Here is a 19,158-nt window from a genome sequence, read left to right as displayed (position 1 = left end):
CTGGTCTACCAATCCAACTATTTACCCACTGTCCGCTAATCAATACCATCTGCTCAGAAGGGCCAGGAGTATCTCATCAACGGTAATATAAGTACATCTGTTCCACATCTAGAAACTGATGGGTGCTACATCCCCAACTAGAAAACTCTTCTTTATCCAAAACTTGTCTTCATTTCAAATACTAGTTTATCTTTTACCTCTTGTTTGACACCTTCTACAATCACTGGAGCCCATCCTTATTTATCTTCTCTTTTTAATAATACTTAGAATCAATACTGCATGGTTTTACATTTAATTATTCTCCAATTACTTTATCTATCTAACATTTCCTGTATACTTTGCCACTCGTGAAGAAACCTGCTAGAAGGAAAAATCAGCTATCACCGAAATCAAGACACTTCTTTTTGACTATTCTAAACCCCATCTGTTTTAAAAAGATACTGACTCCCTGGTTGATATTAATCAACTATATTAAAAAGGATGGCCACTTGGGTTAAATATGAACTATAATGTTATGTTTCCTAGTCAAGGTTCTGATAGCAATGATTTATATATGAAAAGTTTTAAAAGATATAAAATTTTAAATGTTAATATCATTATGGTGATTTTGTTACTAACTTTACGTGCATTTGTATATATACAATATGTTGTATGTTATCATGTCAACTGAGAGGAAATGAACGAAAATGAAGGAAAAGATTATATGTAAATATTTTGCTAAAATTATTATTGTAAAGGATACAAAAATGTTTCCAATACAATGTTTAGTTTTTTATTAAAAAAAGGACAAGAATGGTGTATATATTCACATATTAGATATCTCTACAAAGACTAAAATATGAGATCTGAAAAAAGTTGTATTGGAGTAGGAAAGACAAAGGTGATCTTCTTTTCAAAATTCAATTACATTATTTTTATTTATCTTTCTCTAGAATCAATCTATAGGGTAAATTGAGTGGATACTGACTGATCAAGATGCTTCCTTTACAAACTTCAGAAATTAACTTTTCATATCTGAAATAGTTTCAAGCTTACTTACCAACTTAGTGTTCTAAACCATGGTAGATCATAAGAATGATAGACTCTATAACCTATAGTGATAATTTCATGGAAGCATTTCACTTGGATGCCCAGAACCTGAAACCAAGAGAAAACATTAACATACATTTCTCAATGTTTACATTTGTGCTTAATCATTCAATAAAGCAGTTTGTCACATGTATTTAAAAAATCTTAATCTACCAATGTTTAATTATGCTAAATGTCAGTAAAAAATGCAATATTCCATGTCTCTAAAGTCAAGTGATACCTCAAAGGGGTAGGCAAAATAATGTTTTACTCAAAAAGGCTTGGAAGATCCTTCCTGGGGTGGGGAATGGCAATGGAGTTTAAAGTTTGAGGGATATAGTCTGGTTGGCCGCAGTTGACTAGGATTTATCCCTCATTACTACTTCATTCTTGAGATTGTCCTTGTCAAGATGGAGAATCTTTTTGTCCAACCTGTCCATTATGTTTCTTGAGATACCCTAAGAAAATCATATATGAAAGTTTGCTTGCACATATTTATTTGTAACCATGCATTGTTATACTTGCAAATAATAAAGATACTGTCAGGACAAATAGTCAGAACACTTTCTAGCCAGTCACCCTGGAATGGCCTTTTCATCCTCCCAGTTGTGTCAACTCTCCCACAGCCAGCTACCGGCTGCTCAATCTAAGCTGGGCTACCTTAGCAAAGTATAAGCAACCTTCCACATTTGCAGCCACTTTGGCCAGTCAACTGAGTTTATGCATTTCTGTTTACACAGTGTCCTGATTGCACACCTATTAAACGGGTTTAGATTTATAAATCCCTTTTTGATGTTCTATTTTGTAGTCCTTCAAACTGCTGCATTCAGCAACCTGGGTGAAGGTAATTTCTCAAGATGTAGCATCACACCCAGTGCTTGACCTGTCGATTTCAAGACTCAAAGAGCAAATGGCAAGTTGAACACTTATTATCATGAATTAAGAGGTAAAAATCTTTGTGAATACGGCAGACTAGCTTTTCAGCGTTTAGAGAACACACCCCACGGGCTTGTTTTTATACTGTCCTTGAGCTAAGAATGGATTTTTATATTTTTTAAAGAGTTATTTAAAAATCAAATATTATGTGACTGAAACATATGCAGCTCCTTAAAGCCTAAAATATTACTATCTGGTCCTTTAACAGAAAAAGCTTACCAAACTCTGTCAGAGGATATATTCCGGGATTTCTTTTTAAGATTTCCACAAGTTAGTTTTCCAAAACCTACCATTCAGGGTATTCTTAAGTTATTTTTTCCCATTATACTGATTACGTGTCCAATCACATACTTTAAAAAGTAAATGTGTCTTTTCAGCCACATGATAAAGAAAAGTACGTCAAACCATAAACAGTACTTGTAGGCAAAAGTCATAAATGTGTTATAAAGACAGGAGGAAATCTAAGTGTCCTTCTTCAAATAACCTTTGTATATAATATCAAGTCATTTCTAACAAAAATACAGAATGGAGACAATGTTTAGTATTAAGATAAAATGGTAAAGCAAAGTTAGTCAGATCCAAAGGGCTTTTAAAATATCATACTGATGTAATTTCTATGAACATATTTGCTAGGGTACATCCACTGGCACTATAAATTGTATTTCTTTTACTGAGAGGGGAGAACAAAAGTATTTTTAATAACACGCATTATATTTGTATGATCATCAACTATAGCTTGCAAGGACAATTAATATGGAACTTCTAGGAAAACAGAAAACAAAAGGTTCCAAATAGTAGTGTTGAAATCCTTCAACTATATGTGTATCTTCCAGGACTGGAGGATTACACAGAAATTAATACTCCACACCACCAACACTGGTAGCAATGTACACTCATAGGACTCTGTTGGCCCAATTAATGTTTCAAGAACCTTAAAAACAAGTCAGTATTTAAGTGTCTACTCTTTACTAATTACTGAGGACTTATAGAAATAACATAGGGCATCTGTTCACAGAGAGGTACAGTCTCTCAGGGAGGAAACACGACTACAACCCATGTGAAATAGGCAAATGGACGTGTGTAGAGGCAGACACACCTGTGGCAGGGGGAAGGGGTGGGCAACGGCAGAGCCAGAGGAGGAGGATCTGCAGAGTCACCGCCTGCAGAGGGAATGGGGCATATTAAGGGAACTACTAGGAGGGTGGAGTTGCTGGAAGACAAAGGTGGGGGTAAGAAGGAGAGAGAGATGAGCCTGGTCCTGGAATCCTAGGAAACAGCAGGAAGCAGTGCACCGAGGAGTTGAAGGGACATGACTGGACATGAGAGTTTGGGAGAATAAGGTGGAAACAGTGGACTGGGGAGGTGACAAGGGTAAAGGCAGTCAGGAGGCAAGATGCCACTTCACTATCCAGGTGAAGTGGTAGCGGAGTAGAGAAGAAGACAGGAGAGAAGTATAGGGGGTAGAACTGACTAGACATGGTGGGTGAGGAAATTGAGGGGCTAAGGGAGAAAAGGGAACACAAAATAACACCAAGGAAGGCTTGGGAAAGTAGACAATATGAAAGAATTACACAAATTGGGTCAACTGTCATATTCAACTAAAATCAGAGTTGAGGGGCCAAGCAGAAAAAGCACGCAGGGCACACAGCACCTGCTCCACGAATTATCCAAAGCCCAGCTTCTGAAACAGCTGGCCATACCCTCAGACCAGTTTTACTTGGTGGCTGCTGAAACAACAATGTGCCATGACTCTAAGACTAATTTTACCTGCCACCACTGTCACTCAACAATCAGAGCCTGCCAACTCCCCAAAAGTGCACTAGTGCTAATGGGCTTTCTTTCAAAACAATATGTAGCATTTCTCTCTTTAATAAAACTCCCAAACCTCTCTCATTAATAAAACTCCCAACCTTCTCTTTGTTCTTTAGACATATCAAAGACCACCCTGGTCTGGGTATATGCTCTGAAGTGCAATTCTGTTTTTTTAAAAAATATATATACATTCCCAAATAAAATGCTTTGCATAGAGATTTGTCTGTGTATTGTTATTTAACTTTGACAACAGATTTACTCTGGATGGCTGAGGTATGGACTAGAAGTTCAGATCTGGTCATTTTGAGTATGAACTATATTGAATACCTATGGGTTATTCAAATAAGTGTCTATTTTCGCTTTGCAAATTTTTTCTAAGAAAATACTCCCGCATATAAAGTTAGAGCATATTTATGTTCTAATATGTTCAGGATAGTGTTATTCACAATATAAAAAAAAAGAACATAACCTGAATGTCTACAAATAACACAATGATTTGAATAACTTTAAATGATGCACTGAATGAATTCAGATATTCATTCACTGTAAGTGAATAACTCCATGATGAACTACATTCCATCAAGCAGACAATCTAGTAAAGCTAATGATTATAAAGACCACAGAACAACACAAAACTTTTTTTTAAAAGTTTGGTTTTTTTAGAGATAGGGTTGTGCCATATTATCCAGGCTGGACTCAGACTGGAATTTCAGGGCTCAAGTGATCCTCCTGCCTCAGCCTCTCGAATAGCTGAGACTACAGGTGTGTGCCACCACACCTGGCCACAAAATTTTTGATGTGATATTTAGCTTAAAAAGCAGGATGCACAATGTTAGTCGCATTATGATTATGACCATGGTTTTAAAAACATATAAATTAAGCAAAAAGTGATGAAATAAAATGTAACACTACTAACTGCATTTTGGTGGTTAACAATAGGGTTGGAATGATTATTTTTAATTATCTATTTTCCAAGTAATTTGAACACACGTATACAACTCTCATAATAGGAAAAAGTAAACACACTATTTAAAAGTAAATTACATAGCACGAATTAAAACTTAATGACAACAGTTTCCAAGAAGGCAGGGGGGGAAAAAAACCTTTCAATATCTTCTATATGTTCACATCTGCCTTTAAATCAAAACATGCTTTAGTAACTCCATCACTTAGAAAGTATGATTCTAAGCTGTGAATACAATTTAAAAACTACAAATAGAAGGCCTTTTAAGGAACATGGGTATGCATTCCGTATTAAAATAGTACCTGTAATTTCCTAGAAGTTTTGTTTATTTGTTTTTTGAGACAAAGTCTCACTCTGTCGCCCAGGCTGGAGTGCAGTGGCGCAATCTCAGCTCACTGAAACCTCTGTCTCTTGGGTTCAAGTGATTCTCTTGCCTCAGCCACCTGAGTAGCTAGGACTACAGGTGTGCGCCACCACATCCAGCTAATTTTTTGTATTTTGAGTAGAGACAGGGTTTCACCATGTTGGCCAGGCTGGTCTTGAACTTCTGACCTCAAGCAATCTGCCCGCCTTACCCTCCCAAAATGCTGAGATTACAGGCGTGAGCCACCGTGCCCGACCTCCTAGAAGTTTTTAATAAAACTATATTGAATTAGTCATTTTTGAGTGCTGACATTATAAGGCAACTGCAAGCTAGATACAACAGGTCCTTCTCAAAATATAAATGATCTAGTTAAGAATAGGAATAGAAATAAGGTTTTAAAACACATAAAGTAATATCAATTGAGTACCAACTAGATGTGTGAATCATCCATATTCTCTTAACATAAATATCATAAAAACATAATATATATATATATGCATGTATGTGTATGTAATAAACTTAAATAACCAATAACAGTTCAAATCTACTTTACTTAGATCTTTAATGTTCTTTTTTTTTTTTTTTTTTTTTGAGACAGGATCTCACTCTGTCACCCAGACTGGAGTGCAGTGGTGTGATCTCAGCTCACTGCAACCTCCACCTCCCAGGATGAAGCGATTCTCCTGCCTCAGCCTCCCAAGTAGCTCAGATTACAGGCACACGCCTCTACCACCCGGCTAATTTTTGTATTTTTAAAAGACATGGGGTTTCACCATTTTGGCCAGGCTGGTCTCGAACTCCTGACCTCAAATGATCTACCTGCCTTGGCCTCCCAAGGTGCTGAGATTACAGGTGTCAGCCACCGCACCTGGCCAGATCTTTAATACTCTTATTTTCTTCTTTAATTAAACTCACCAATTGAAGCAAATAACTAGTAATAAGATCATATTTTCCTTTCATAGTAGAAAAAAAAACAAAAAAACTCAAGTACTGTAGGCACACTTATGGTTCTCTTAAAAAATCAGAATCCAAATGTATGCATGCATGTCTTTAAAACTGTCTTGAATTTTGTCTTAAAGAGTGGTTAGAAAATAGTTTTTATCCACAAATTCTTGCCCTAGTTATTATACTCAACAGTTCAGTTTGGAGAAAAATGTAAATCACAGGGGAACCCACCAAATCTGCCGAAGTCACTGTATCTAGGATACTGGTGGTTTCTGATATCTTAGATCAACATTTTCTTCTTACTCCTTACCTTTCCCAAATAAATTCTTCTTAATTCTTAATTCCAAATAAATTCTCCCAAAATACTTCTCCTTACTGCTTCCCAAATAAAACCCAAACTTCTTCACATAGCAAGGCCCTCCAGAATCTGATCTCTAATTATTTTTCAGCCCTGTGCTCAAGGAAAAAGCACCTTTTTCTGCCACCCAGGGAGCACCGTGAGCAAAGGTCCAAGTGGCACACTTCTAGCCACTTGGACCTTTGCTCACAGTGCTGCCTCCACCCTGATACACTGCCCAAGATCATACTCAAAGGTCCCTTCACCCACAAAGACCTGTGGAACTCCTTGCTCTCACTTGGTCCCTTCTTCCTCAAGCCTGCCCACTCACCACCTGGCACTGAAAAGTGCTCTGCACAAACTTGCTTCTTAAATGCCCAAGTCCCAGGGCCAATGGTGATCATTTTAGCCCTTAGCACGTTCAGCGACAGAAGACTGGGAGCTGGGGGGCCTCTTCCTGGAATCAAATGCAGACAATTTCCCACGCCTGCCCACTTGGCTTTCAAGCTCGGCTTCCTCTGCCCTCACATTAAGTCTATCCTATTTATTATCCATTTTTCCTTTGTGAGAAAAAGCACTTTAAGATCTTAGCAAATTAGCAGAAAAAGAAATTAACTTCTTATTCATTTTCATTACTTGATTTCCCCAAGGAAGCGAAAAATTAATGAGAGGACAAAAAGAGAAGTGAAAGAGGCTTTGAGGTGCGTATAAAAGCCACTTTAAGTGGCTTCAAGAGCTGATGGAATTTTTTTTCATCATGTCTAATTTCACATCAAAACTTATTCTTTTATAAAATAAAAGGAAAACCATATCATATAGCTCATAAGCTTATGAGCTATGAATAGAATTGAATATGGAGGAAGATTGGCAAAATGGATAAACACATTTCTAAGCGGGCAAGAGAAATCAGAGATGAAGGAGATGAATACATAAGAAGAACCTGGATTAACTGAAAAGGAATGAGAAAAAGTAATAACAATGATAATACCAATAAAGAAGGCCACAGGGCACCCCGGAGAGCAGGCTCTCACTGTGTGCTGTCAAACCATGCTCAGCACTGCCTAAGTGCTTGATGAATGCATTGAACAAATGCATTTCTCCTCGGTTCCAACACTTGTGGGCTTCAAATGTTTCATGCTTTAAATATCTGGGCTTTTGCCCACAGAAATCCTCCACCTGTGATGGTCCTCCCCAAGACTCCATCCTTTACCTTGTTGATTCCCACTTAACCTTCAGATTGCAGCCCACGTGCTTGGCACTGTGCCTCTGGAAAGTCTCCCAGCTCCGTCTTTGCTCTCTTAGTATTATTCTTTTTTTCAAATGCTTATTGTAGTTTGTAATTATATATAGTCATGTGTTGCTTAACAAGGGGGTATGTTCTGAGAAATGCATCGTTAGGCAATTTCGTTGTTGTGACAACATCATAGAGTATACTTACAAAACCTAGATGGTATGGCCTCTTATACACCTAGTCTATATGGTATAGCCTATTGGTCCTAGGCTATAAATCTGTACAACATGTCACTTTACTGAATACCGTTGGCAATTGGAATAAAATCATGAGGCAACAGGAATTTTTTGGCTCCATTATAATCTTATAGGACCTCTGTCGTATAGTTGTCTATCACTGACCAAAATGTCATCAGGTGGCATCTCACTGTAAATACATAATCAGCTCTTTAAAGTGCAGATAGTATGCTCCATGAGGGCAGAGACAGGTACATTTTTCTCAGTACCACTGTATCATCCCTAGAACTAATGTAATGCCTGGCATATAGCAGGCATCTTGGAACCGTTTGTTACACGAATGAATGAAGGGTTTAAATACTTGTTTGGCTTCCTAACTTATTGAGCTTCCCACACACACCAAAATCCAAAACTCCCAGAATGGTTTTTCCTTGCCTCTCCAGTGCCCTATATAGACACCCTCTACACGTGCAACTTGCAGATCTTCCAATGGACCGCATCCTCTCACTACCTCCATGCCCCGCTCATGATGTCTCCACTTTGGAATTCCTTCCTCTGTCCAGTATTCAGGACTCGGCTTCGGCACTGTCTCTTCTGGAAGCCCCTCCTCATCCCTCCCTCAGACTGGATTAGGTGCTTTTCTACCATGCACTCCTAACATGTTCTATCATAGAACTTATCTCGCTTATTTATCATGCTATTTATTCATATGGTTACTTGTATGTTTTTCCCATTACACTGAGTTCCTTGAAATCAGGGATCTAGCTAATAGTCATATGTTGATGTTATATGTGTGTATATTTCTGTCATTTTTTTTTTTTTTGAGATGGTCTGTGTTGCCCAGGCTGCAGTGCAGTAGCACAACCACAGCTCACAGCAGCCTCAACCTCCCAGGCTCAAGTGATCCTCCCACCTCAGCCTCCCCAGTAGCTGGGACTATAGGCGTGAACCACCGCTCCCAGCTTATTTTTTAAAACTTTCTGTAGAGACGAGGTCTCAGGCTTGTGTTTTTCTGCCCAGGCTCATGTCATATCTTTTATAAAATATGCTTGGCACAATGTCAGACACATAGATATGTACCTGTTATACAAACTTGGTCTCTGCTGAATGAACACACTGAATAGTCATTTTGCAAACAGAAAAGATTAAGTCAGATCATATCACGAAATAAAAGACACTTAAAGGAACTAAATATTCTGTGACTGAGTGTTGAATTAGCTTCTTTTTTATGATATGCTCAAATTACTTCAATCCTATATAAATGTTGAAAAACAAAGCAAGAGACACTCAGGGAAAAGTCAAAAACTTACAAGAAGCATCAGCATGAAGGATCCCATATAGATGATCAGGAAAAACAACGAGATCATAGTTAGAGTGAGAATTCCACGTATCCACCAGTTTTTCCACCTACAAAGAAAACGTAAAGTTAGTATTTAACGTGTTCTTAAGGTTTTTTGTGTGGTTTCAGTATTGATTTGCCAGATTTATGAATTTTCCTTAACTATACTTTAAGATTCCACTACTTCACTTTATATAACAAACAACAAAAACAAAAAACAAACAGCATTCATTCACACACTGGGAGATAAATTAACTTTTAAAGTTATGTTAGCCAAGAAAGAAAATAATTTTTTTTTTTTTTTTTGAGACGGAGTCTCGCTCTGTTGCGCCCAGGCTGGAGTGCAGTGGCGCGATCTCGGCTCACTGAAAGCTCCGCCTCCTGGGTTCACGCCATTCTCCTGCCTCAGCCTCCCGAGTAGCTGGGACTACAGGTGCCCGCCACCACACCTGGCTAATTGTTCTGTATTTTTAGTAGAGACGGGGTTTCACTGTGTTAGCCAGGATGGTCTCGATCTCCTGACCTAATGATCTGCTTGCCTCGGCCTCCCAAAGTGCTGGGATTACAGGTGTGAGCCACCACGCCTGGCCAGAAAGAAAATAATTTTTGTTAAATGTGAGTGGGGAATAAACCGTGAGGTTAGGACATTAGGTGGTCAGGGTGGATGTGAAAGTCAGGCATCCCACCAGGGATCACATGGAGGGGAAGAACGAGCCAGGTACAAAAGCCCTCAAAAGAGATGATGCCCAATTAGGATGGCAGATGAATACAGTCATGATTTTAAGAATATGATATAGACAGCATGGACTGCCAATGAGAATAAGTAATGAAAGATAATACCGAACTAAAACTGGAAAGAACAGTGATTTCAGTGAAATGAAGGAGTGAGGTGCCAGTTACCTAAGAGGTCAGCCACTGAGGATAAAGACAGATGGAAGGACACTTCTGTTGTTCAAAGCGTATTGACTGCTTTCTTTGATTAGGGACAAAGCCTTTAGTGAAAGTATTTCCTTGGCCGGGCGCGGTGGCTCACACCTGCAATCTCAGCACTTTGGGAGGCTGAGGTGGGGAGATCACGAGGTCAGGAGATCGAGACCATCCTGGCTAACACGGTGAAACCCCATCTCTACTAAAAATACAAAACAATTAGCCGGGCATAGTGGTGGGCGCCTGTAGTCCCAGCTACTTGGGAGGCTGAGGCAGGAGAATGGCGTGAACCCGGGAGGCGCAGCTTTCAGTGAGCCAAGATCGCGCCACTGCACTCCAGCCCGCGCGACTGAGCGAGACTCCGTCTCCAAAAAACAAAGTATTTCTTTATCCTTGGGCCTTTCTTTGCTCCTCAGAGCAGAGCTTTCCTGCTGGTACACCAGCTGGTCCTTGCCATGCTGAGAACTGGTCTCCCTCAACCCTCGCTGTAAGGGCCTGGCATGCCCGACCGCACCCCACCACCGCCACAAGCCTCACACTTCATCCCCAGTGTGCCATACAAATAATCACTCCTTGTGTTACCATGTCATATAAACTGTTGGCAGCTCTGTATGAAAAATCCAGAATTTCTGAATGCTCCTATATACAAATGATGACTTCTGCATTTAGAATTGTCGCTGTTTTTCTTTAGGACTTTTCTGATTTTTATTAATTCAACTGGTAGCATTTAAATTATGTTACAAGAGATTTTGATTCAACTTAAAGTCTAGTAACATATATGCAGTGTATTCTAAGCACAAGTCCTCACTCCTTTTTTTTTTTAAAAAAATAGAGACAGGGTCTTACTATCTTGCCCAGGCTGGTCTCTAACTCCTTGGCTCAAGTGATCCTCCTGCCTTGGCCTCCCAAAGTGCTGGGATTTCAGGTGTGAGCCACCATGTCCAGCCCTCATTCCCTTCTTAGAACAGAAATATTAGCTGCCTTCATAAGGTATAGAATTGCTTCAGCCCAGGAGTTTGAGACCAGCCTGGGCAACATGGTAAAAACCCAGCTCTACAAAAAATGCAAAACTTAGCTGGGCGTGGTGGTACTCGCCTGTGGTCCCCGCTACTGAGGGGCGGGGGGAGTGGGGGGAGAGGAGGCAGGGCATGTTGGGGGCTGAGGTGGGAGGAACACTTGAGCCCAGGAGGTCAAGGCTGCAGTGAGCCATGATTGTGCCACTGCACTCCAGCCTGGGTGGCAGAGCAAGATACTGTCTCTTAAAAAAAAAAAAAAAAGGATTACATTCCTTGCTTTCAACCACTCTCCAATATAGTTTAAATACTTCCAACAAATACTCTTTTCAAATATTCCTTTTATCATGTCATTTCTGCACACAGGACCTAAAATACCAACATACCACCAACATACATTTTTTTCCAGCTTCTGAGTTTCTTCATAAGGTAGTCAAATTGCATTCATTCAACTTTATTTCCCTCTATTGTTTAACAAACTATGTAGACATAAACTTCTCATGAGAGCATGAGCATGAGGCAGAACTAAAAATGAGTGTAGAGTCAAAAATGCTATGGCTGAAAGGCCCCATGTAGTTGTACAGATATAACTGTTTGTGGATTAATGGATGGATTAGGAAACTGGGCTAGGTCACAAATCTAGTCAGAGGTAAATAAAGGACCACAAGCCAAGGCAAAATCCTGTCTCTATAAAAAATACAAAAATTAGCCAGGCATGATGGCTCATGCCTGTAGTCCCAGTTACCTGGGTGGCTGAGGTGGGAGGATTGCTTGAGCCTGAGAGGTAGAGGTTGCGGTGAGTTGAGACTGCACCACTGCACTCCAGTCTAGGCAACAGAGTGAAACCCTGTTTTAAAAAAAAAGTAAGGGGAGGGCATAAAACTTGACCAAGGGATTTCCCTTTTAGGACTTTATCCTAAGGAAATAATTAATGGATGTTAAAATAAAGTTACTACAAAGAAAAATGTTTAATGTAGAGGTATTTTTTATTGTGAACATTTAGTAATATACTAAATGCCCAGCAATAGGTGTTCAGTTGGATAAACTAGACCATAGCCATGCAGCAAAATATACAGACATTAAAAATGTTTCTGAAATATATTTAGGATCCTGCATGAAATGTTGTTCCTAATAATACCATGGAATGAAAATGAAAACAGTAAGGTAGAAAACAGTACAATCTCATTTTTGCTTTACACACATCCATACATACACACACATACACACACACACACACACACACACACTGCACAAGAAAAAAGCCTCAAAGGGTAAACACTGAAGTATTCTAAATATTAATGTCTTGGTAGGAGGATTACAGGATTTTTTTTTCTGTAAGTAATGTACATTTCTTATGTAATTACTATTTTTAATCCTATGTATCTACAAATTCTAAGTCTTTGCAAGACAGTCTGTTTTCAATATTAGACTAAAAACAGGATAAAAATGTATAAAACAGATTACATGTAAAACATTCATGTAATCTTTGTAGAAAAGTTTCTCGAGAAGATTGAAACCATTATACTATCTATTGTTCATTTTCTAAAACCAATTCACTCATAAATAGCATAGATAAGAATACAGGCATTGAAGCCACAGTACCTAGGTTCAGAATGTGGTTCCATAACTTACTAGCTACATGACCCTTGATATATAATATCTGCCTACGTTTCCACATTTATATATCTGTGTTACAAGGCTGCCATGAGAATATTAGTCAATACATATAAAGTGCCTGAAACAATGCTAGTACATAGTAAATGCTAAATAAATATTAGCTGCTAGTATTTGCTATTGTTACTTTATATCAGAAAAAAAACAACTTCATGATTAAGGAAGATCTTATTATGAATGACACACACAAATCTGGCATCATTCTTATAGAACATCAACTACACAAAATTTCAGGTCTGAGATCGACTTGATGAGATTTTAATGCAAAGTTATATCTGGGAATTAGGTCACGAAAACAACTGGGAACAAGAACTATTAAAATAATCATGCTTTTCATAGCAGATCAAAGATATGTTCTATTGGTTAAAAAATATGAAAATGTTGCTTTTAACCAATATATTCTAATATGGTTATCCCTTACAAAGTAAAAAAAAAAGAAAAATTCATATTACATTTACTAGATACGACTAAACTAGTGGTTTTCAGACTGCAGGCTATGACCCAAGGGTAGTAAAATCCATTGAATAAGTTACATGTAGCATTTTTTATTCAATAACATAGAACAGCATCAAATAGAAAAGAAATCAGAGGGTATTACACAGTAATGGGAAGAACTGTTTCATAACATTTTTGCAGCAGTTAAAATATACATTTGTGTGTCTTGGAATGTGGTATACAATGTATTTCTTACTGTGTCATAGTGTCAAAAAGTTGGGGAAACATTGTTCTTTCTACACCAATATGTAACATTTCATACATTAATCTGGACAAAAGCTTAGGTTTACTTTGCTTTTATAAATTTTATAATTCATATTACTAAAGTATACAATGAAGGGTAATATAATTAGCTGAAATTTTGTGGTCGTCACACATTTTTAAATGTTGCACAAATATAAAATGGTAATGGATTGTGGAGTTTTAGACAATAATCTTAAACTCAGTTAAAAGAAAAAAAATACTGGCCTGGTGCCATGTTTCACGCCTGTAATCCCAGCACTTTGGGAGGTCAAAGTGGGCAGACTGCTTGAGCCCAGGAGTTCAAGACCAGCCTGGGAAACGTGGTAAAACCCCATCTTATTTTAAAAATGAAAGAAAGAAAAGAAAAAAGAAAAAAATACCTATTTCTGTCTGGCATTTGAAAAACAGGGAACAGAGACTATGGAGTTTTATTAGGTGTTCTAATACCAGAAAAAGCAATGTGACGTGGTAAATAGATCACAGACTTCAGAATCTGACAGCCCAAGGCAAGAATCCCAGGTCTATATCTTACTAGCTCTGTAGCCTTCAACAATTAACCTCTCAGCCTTGGTTTTCTTATACTTCACAAGGTTTTAAGGGTGGATACACATTAAATACATAGAACTATACCTCGGATATTAGGTGGCCTTTTTGACCACCTAATACCATAGCTGGAAAACTTACAAAAAGCCAAATTTATTACACGGACAAGGATAACCTCAAAGCCTATCTTGTGCACTAAGATATACTCATCTTCATCCAATCATACCTTGAAGATAAACCAGATAGAGCTTTTTTGAGAATCTCAGGGGTTCTATCTGAGGATGGTGGAATTTCCGGAATATCAGAATCTGTTCTGGAATCCAAATCTCCATATCTGTCATCAATATCTGTTTCCTAAAATTAAAAAGACAAATTACCTTGCAAAATCACGTTTAAAAAAGCACAGGCTGGCCAATACATTCATTTATTGCTCAGTGTGTCAAATCTCAGTGACATAATCTGAAACAAAGAAACTACTATTTATCTTGAAAATCTTAGCACTGCTATACTTCTTTGTTAGGAAAGTTTGACTATCTTCGCTAAAATCTACTACTAATAATACAAACGATAACTTTAAACAAAAGACACAAAAGAAGCTCCCATATTTTCTAAATCAGAAATATACCCCTAAAATCAGATATGCATTGTTTTGCCACTTAACTGGGAGATCACGGTGTTAGTTCCATGTAGATTCTGATCAGCTGTTGAGTCCCTTTTTAAATTTGATTTCAATTAAAGCATCAACAATAAGAGTAATATCTTACACGAGCGTAGCATTTCATATATATTTGTAAACATTTCAACTTCCATCATTTTTATTAGATCCTCAAGAGAGAATCCCAATTGAAGCAGGTCAAATGGACCTCATCTCTATTTTACTGGTAGGTAAACTATGATCAACAGCATTTGGTGATGAGATTTTTAAAGAAGTTATTTAAAACACAAACCGACTTCTGAGTGCATGTACAGGAGCTGCGTGAGTATGTTGGAGATGGCAGGGAGCTCTAGGCCTTTCAACAAAGGTGGTCACTGCAGAATTTCCAGGGATAGAGTGATCAATGCAATTTTCAAAACAGAAATGTCATCTAATGCTCAGTTTTAAAGTTGTTCATTCTGCTGTAAGTCTCCACTGCCACGTTCTTTCCTCTTCTACAACCTCTCCCGCCTCAGGCCCTACCCTTTCCATCCTACCCTGGCAACCTTCAGTTATGAGTGGTGAACACACAGAAACCTTGGGAGAATGGCTTACAGAGGAGGAAACTGGAGTGAGGGTGTTGAACTGGGATAGAGGAAAGAGAATATTCCCTGGAGGCAAACACAAATAGAGCATTGAGCAGGATATCAAGCCTGAAATAATCCTAGGAATAAAAGCACCCAACAATTCAGAATGTTGAGGATTCTCAATCCAAACTCAGCCCTTATTAGCTCCAAAACATTGGCAAATGTCATCACCCCTTCGAACTGTTTCTTCATCCCTAAAATGAAGCATTTAGTATAATGCCAAGGACTTAGTAAATTCAAATAAGCAGTAAGATAATATTATGATTAAATCAAGTCTTCTAATTCCTCATTAGGAGGCTCACCAAATATAATGTTAGTCTTCGGGAGTATTTTCAGTTTTCATAAAGCACTAATAAACTTTAGTTTACTCACTTTTTAAGTACACAATTACGAAATTAAATGTGTCAACGTACCCTAAATGACAAATGAGAAATAGAAATGTCAAATTCCCACTGTGACACCGAGAGTCAGTTGGCCCTGAAGCTGCTTAAAAAGAGAGAGATGGTAACTAATAAACAACCAGATAGAACATCCCCTCAGAAAATGGCAGGGCACCTGCCGTCAGTCTGGTAAGCCACAGAGCTTGGACATCTAAAACAAAGGAAACACATCAGTTTTTTTTTCTTTTCCCTGCCATTTTCTTTTCACCTTTAATAACCCAGAGTATTGACAGGAGTGATGTGAGGGGTAGTGGGGGTGGTGACTAATGGAAGTGGTTCTCTAGGGCAGTATCACCATCCTACAAAAAGAGCATGAGACTAGGAATCAGGAGTTACTAGCTCTAATTCCACCTCTACTCTAACTAGCAGTGAGACAAACGGCAAATCACTTAATCTGAAGGAAACTCAGGCCTTGGTTTCCTTATTTATAAAATACTAAAACCATTAGGCTAACATTCAAATTGTGCTCCTCAAAATATTAAAGTTCTCTGCAAGCCACTTCAAAGTCCACTTTGCAATAATGGTGATGCGCTGCAACCCTCCCCTCCTCACCCTCAACAAGGCTGTCCTGCTTTTATTTACATTATTTAAGCTTCTGATTTCTATTTTATACCCTTTAGAGAAACACAAAATAAAAAATTAAATTGCACTAGGAGTCTATTTCATTCTAGTAATTAAAGAATACAAGATAATTTCTAAATAGTGGCATTTTGGAGCAACGTTACTCAACTATGAGAATGAGTAGCAGGGGCCCTTGTTTTACTGTATTTAATGTATAGACTCTGTTGCAAAGATGCTAGACTTGAAAAGGAAAATAAGAGTGTGAATGGAGATCAGGGAAAAGAAGGAAGTACTATAATACTTTTAATGATCAAATAGAGCCATGCAGCACTGTGCATGTTGAATGAAGGTATGTATGTATGTATGCATGTATGTATTTATTTATTTGAGATGGAGTCTCACTCTGCCACCCAGGCTGGAGTGCAGTGGTGTAATCTCAGCTCACTGCAGCCTCTGCCTCCCAGGTTCCAGCGATTCTCCTGCCTCAGCCTCCCGTGTCTCTGGGATTACAGGTATGCCCCACCAGGCCCGGCTAATCTTTGTATTTTTAGTAAAGATGGGGTTTCACCATGTTGGCCAGGCTAGTCTCGAACTCCTGACCTCAGGTGATCCGCCCGCCTTGACCTCCCAAAGTGCTGGGATTACAGGGGTGAGCCACCGTACCTGAATGAAGGCATTTAAAATGTTTACAAGAACCTAAAAATTCGTAGCTGCTTCTTCTCCAGGTCATAATTTAAAGATAATGATCCTCAACTTTCTATCTTGGGCCTGTGTTCTCCCACCACCACGTGATCTCATGGACCCCATACACGGATGACTCCCCGTGAACTTATGTCTCCAGCTTCCAACATGCCATCTCCAGGTGGTTTTCCACTGGCATCATTTGAAATTCAACAGAAGCAATGGACTTCTCTCTCTTCCACATCAAAATGCTGCCTCCTTCTGTAATTCCTTCTTTGGAGAAGATACTACCGCCAATCCAGTTAACCAATTACTCAGGTCAGAAACTTAGGCATCACCTTAACACTTGACATCTGCCTCCTTTAACCAAAACATTCAGTCGGCACCAAGTCTGTCATTTGTCTTTCCCTCCATGTCTTTTTCTTTTGCCCTTTTTTTTTTTTTTTTTTTGAGACAGGGTCTTACTCTGTCACCTAGGCTGGAGTGCAGTGGCGTGATCTTGGCTCATGGCAACCTCAGACTCCTGGGCTCAAGCCATCCTCCCACCTCAGCCTCCTGAGTAGCCGGGACTACAGGCATGCACCACCACACCTGGCTAATTTTTTTTGGCATTTTTCATAGAAATGGTATATCACCATGTTTCCCAGGCTGGTCTTGAACTCCTGGGCTCAAGCAATCCACCTGCCTTGGCCTCCCAAAGTGCTGGGATTACAGGTGTGAGCCACCGTGCCCAGCCTCCCTCCATTTCCATTCTCATTCACTGCTGCAAGCCTTGCTGAGCATCACCTTCTTCTGTAAACATCCCAGAAGGCTTTTTTGGAGAAATTTTTCTAAAATGTCTATGAAAATGCAAAGAACATAGAAGAGCCAAACAAGTTTGGAAAGAGAATAAAGTTGAAGGACTTATATTACTTGTTTTCAAGAGTTCTTATAAAGCTACTGTAATCAAGACAATGGGTTATTGACAAAATAGACAAAATGATCAATGGAAAAGAATAGTCCAGAAATAAACCTACACACATATGGTCAACAGATTAACAACAAAGTTGCAAAGGTAATTCAACATATGGTACTGGCACAATTTTAACAAAAAACCTTGATCCATACCTCACACCACAGATAAAAATTAAATCAAAACAGATCAGATATTTATATAAAGCTATAAATCTTACATAAACTCTCTGGGACCTTGGTTAGGCAAAAATTTCTTAGTATGATAACAAAATTATTATCTGCCAAAAAAATGATAAACATAACTTCATCAAAATTAGAATTCTCCTTTCTCAAAAGATACTAAGAGAATGAGAAGACAAGTCACAGAACGAAACACATTTTCAAATCACATATCTAATAAAGGACTTGTAATCTGGAATACATAAAGAACTCTCAAAATTCGACAAGGAAACAATAAATGAACAAAATATTTGGACAGACATTTCAGGGGCAATGCACAGATGGTAAATAAACATATGAAAATATGTTCAACATTATTAGTCATTAAGGGAATGCAAGTCAAAATCACAATGTGATTCTACTATACTTCTATCAGAATGGGTGAAATTTTAAAATTGAACAACCAAATGTTGGAGAAAATCTGGAGGAACTGAAAGGCTTGCGCACTGCCCGTGAGAATGTAAAACAGTACAACCAGTTTGGAAAACAGTATCACAGTTTTTTAAAAATTACATATACAACCAACAACTGACCCAGCCATTTCACTCCTAGGTATTTACCCAAGATAAACTGAAGCGTAGATACAAGCAAAGACTTGTGCACAAATGTTCATGGTAGCTTTACTTGCAATAGCTCCAAACTAGGGACAACTCAAATAGCCAACAGGGAAATGGACAAATTATGTTACTTTCATACAGTGGAATATTCTCTTGTGATAAAAATAAGTGAAAAACTGATACATGGATGAATCTCAAAATAATTATGCTGAGTAAAAGAAGCCAGACAAAATGTACATGTAATATGTATATATATAATATATACACACACATGTATATGTATATATATATACACATGTATATGTCTATATATACACACACATGTATATTATTCCATT

General features: G+C 38.3%; 1 protein-coding gene across 2 annotated transcripts in view; it reads right to left on the bottom strand.

Annotated features, from left to right (window-relative positions):
- CDS1 (CDP-diacylglycerol synthase 1) overlaps positions 1 to 19,158 on the bottom strand; it is a 67,699-nt gene that overhangs the window by 31,918 nt on the left and 16,623 nt on the right. For both annotated transcript variants that reach the window (XM_055384606.2, XM_004038919.4), the window contains exons 2-4: positions 14,354 to 14,481; positions 9,204 to 9,300; positions 1,040 to 1,137 (exon numbers count right to left, since the gene is read on the bottom strand). In XM_055384606.2, the coding sequence (XP_055240581.1) occupies positions 1,040 to 1,137; positions 9,204 to 9,300; positions 14,354 to 14,481 (323 nt within the window). The remainder of the gene's footprint in view (positions 1 to 1,039; positions 1,138 to 9,203; positions 9,301 to 14,353; positions 14,482 to 19,158) is intronic.

The sequence above is a fragment of the Gorilla gorilla genome, chromosome 3 (genome assembly GCF_029281585.2).
Source record: "Gorilla gorilla gorilla isolate KB3781 chromosome 3, NHGRI_mGorGor1-v2.1_pri, whole genome shotgun sequence".
Lineage (NCBI taxonomy): Eukaryota > Metazoa > Chordata > Mammalia > Primates > Hominidae > Gorilla > Gorilla gorilla.
The sequence above is the reverse complement of the archived record's forward strand: the minus strand, read 5'-3'. Positions and strand labels throughout refer to the sequence as shown.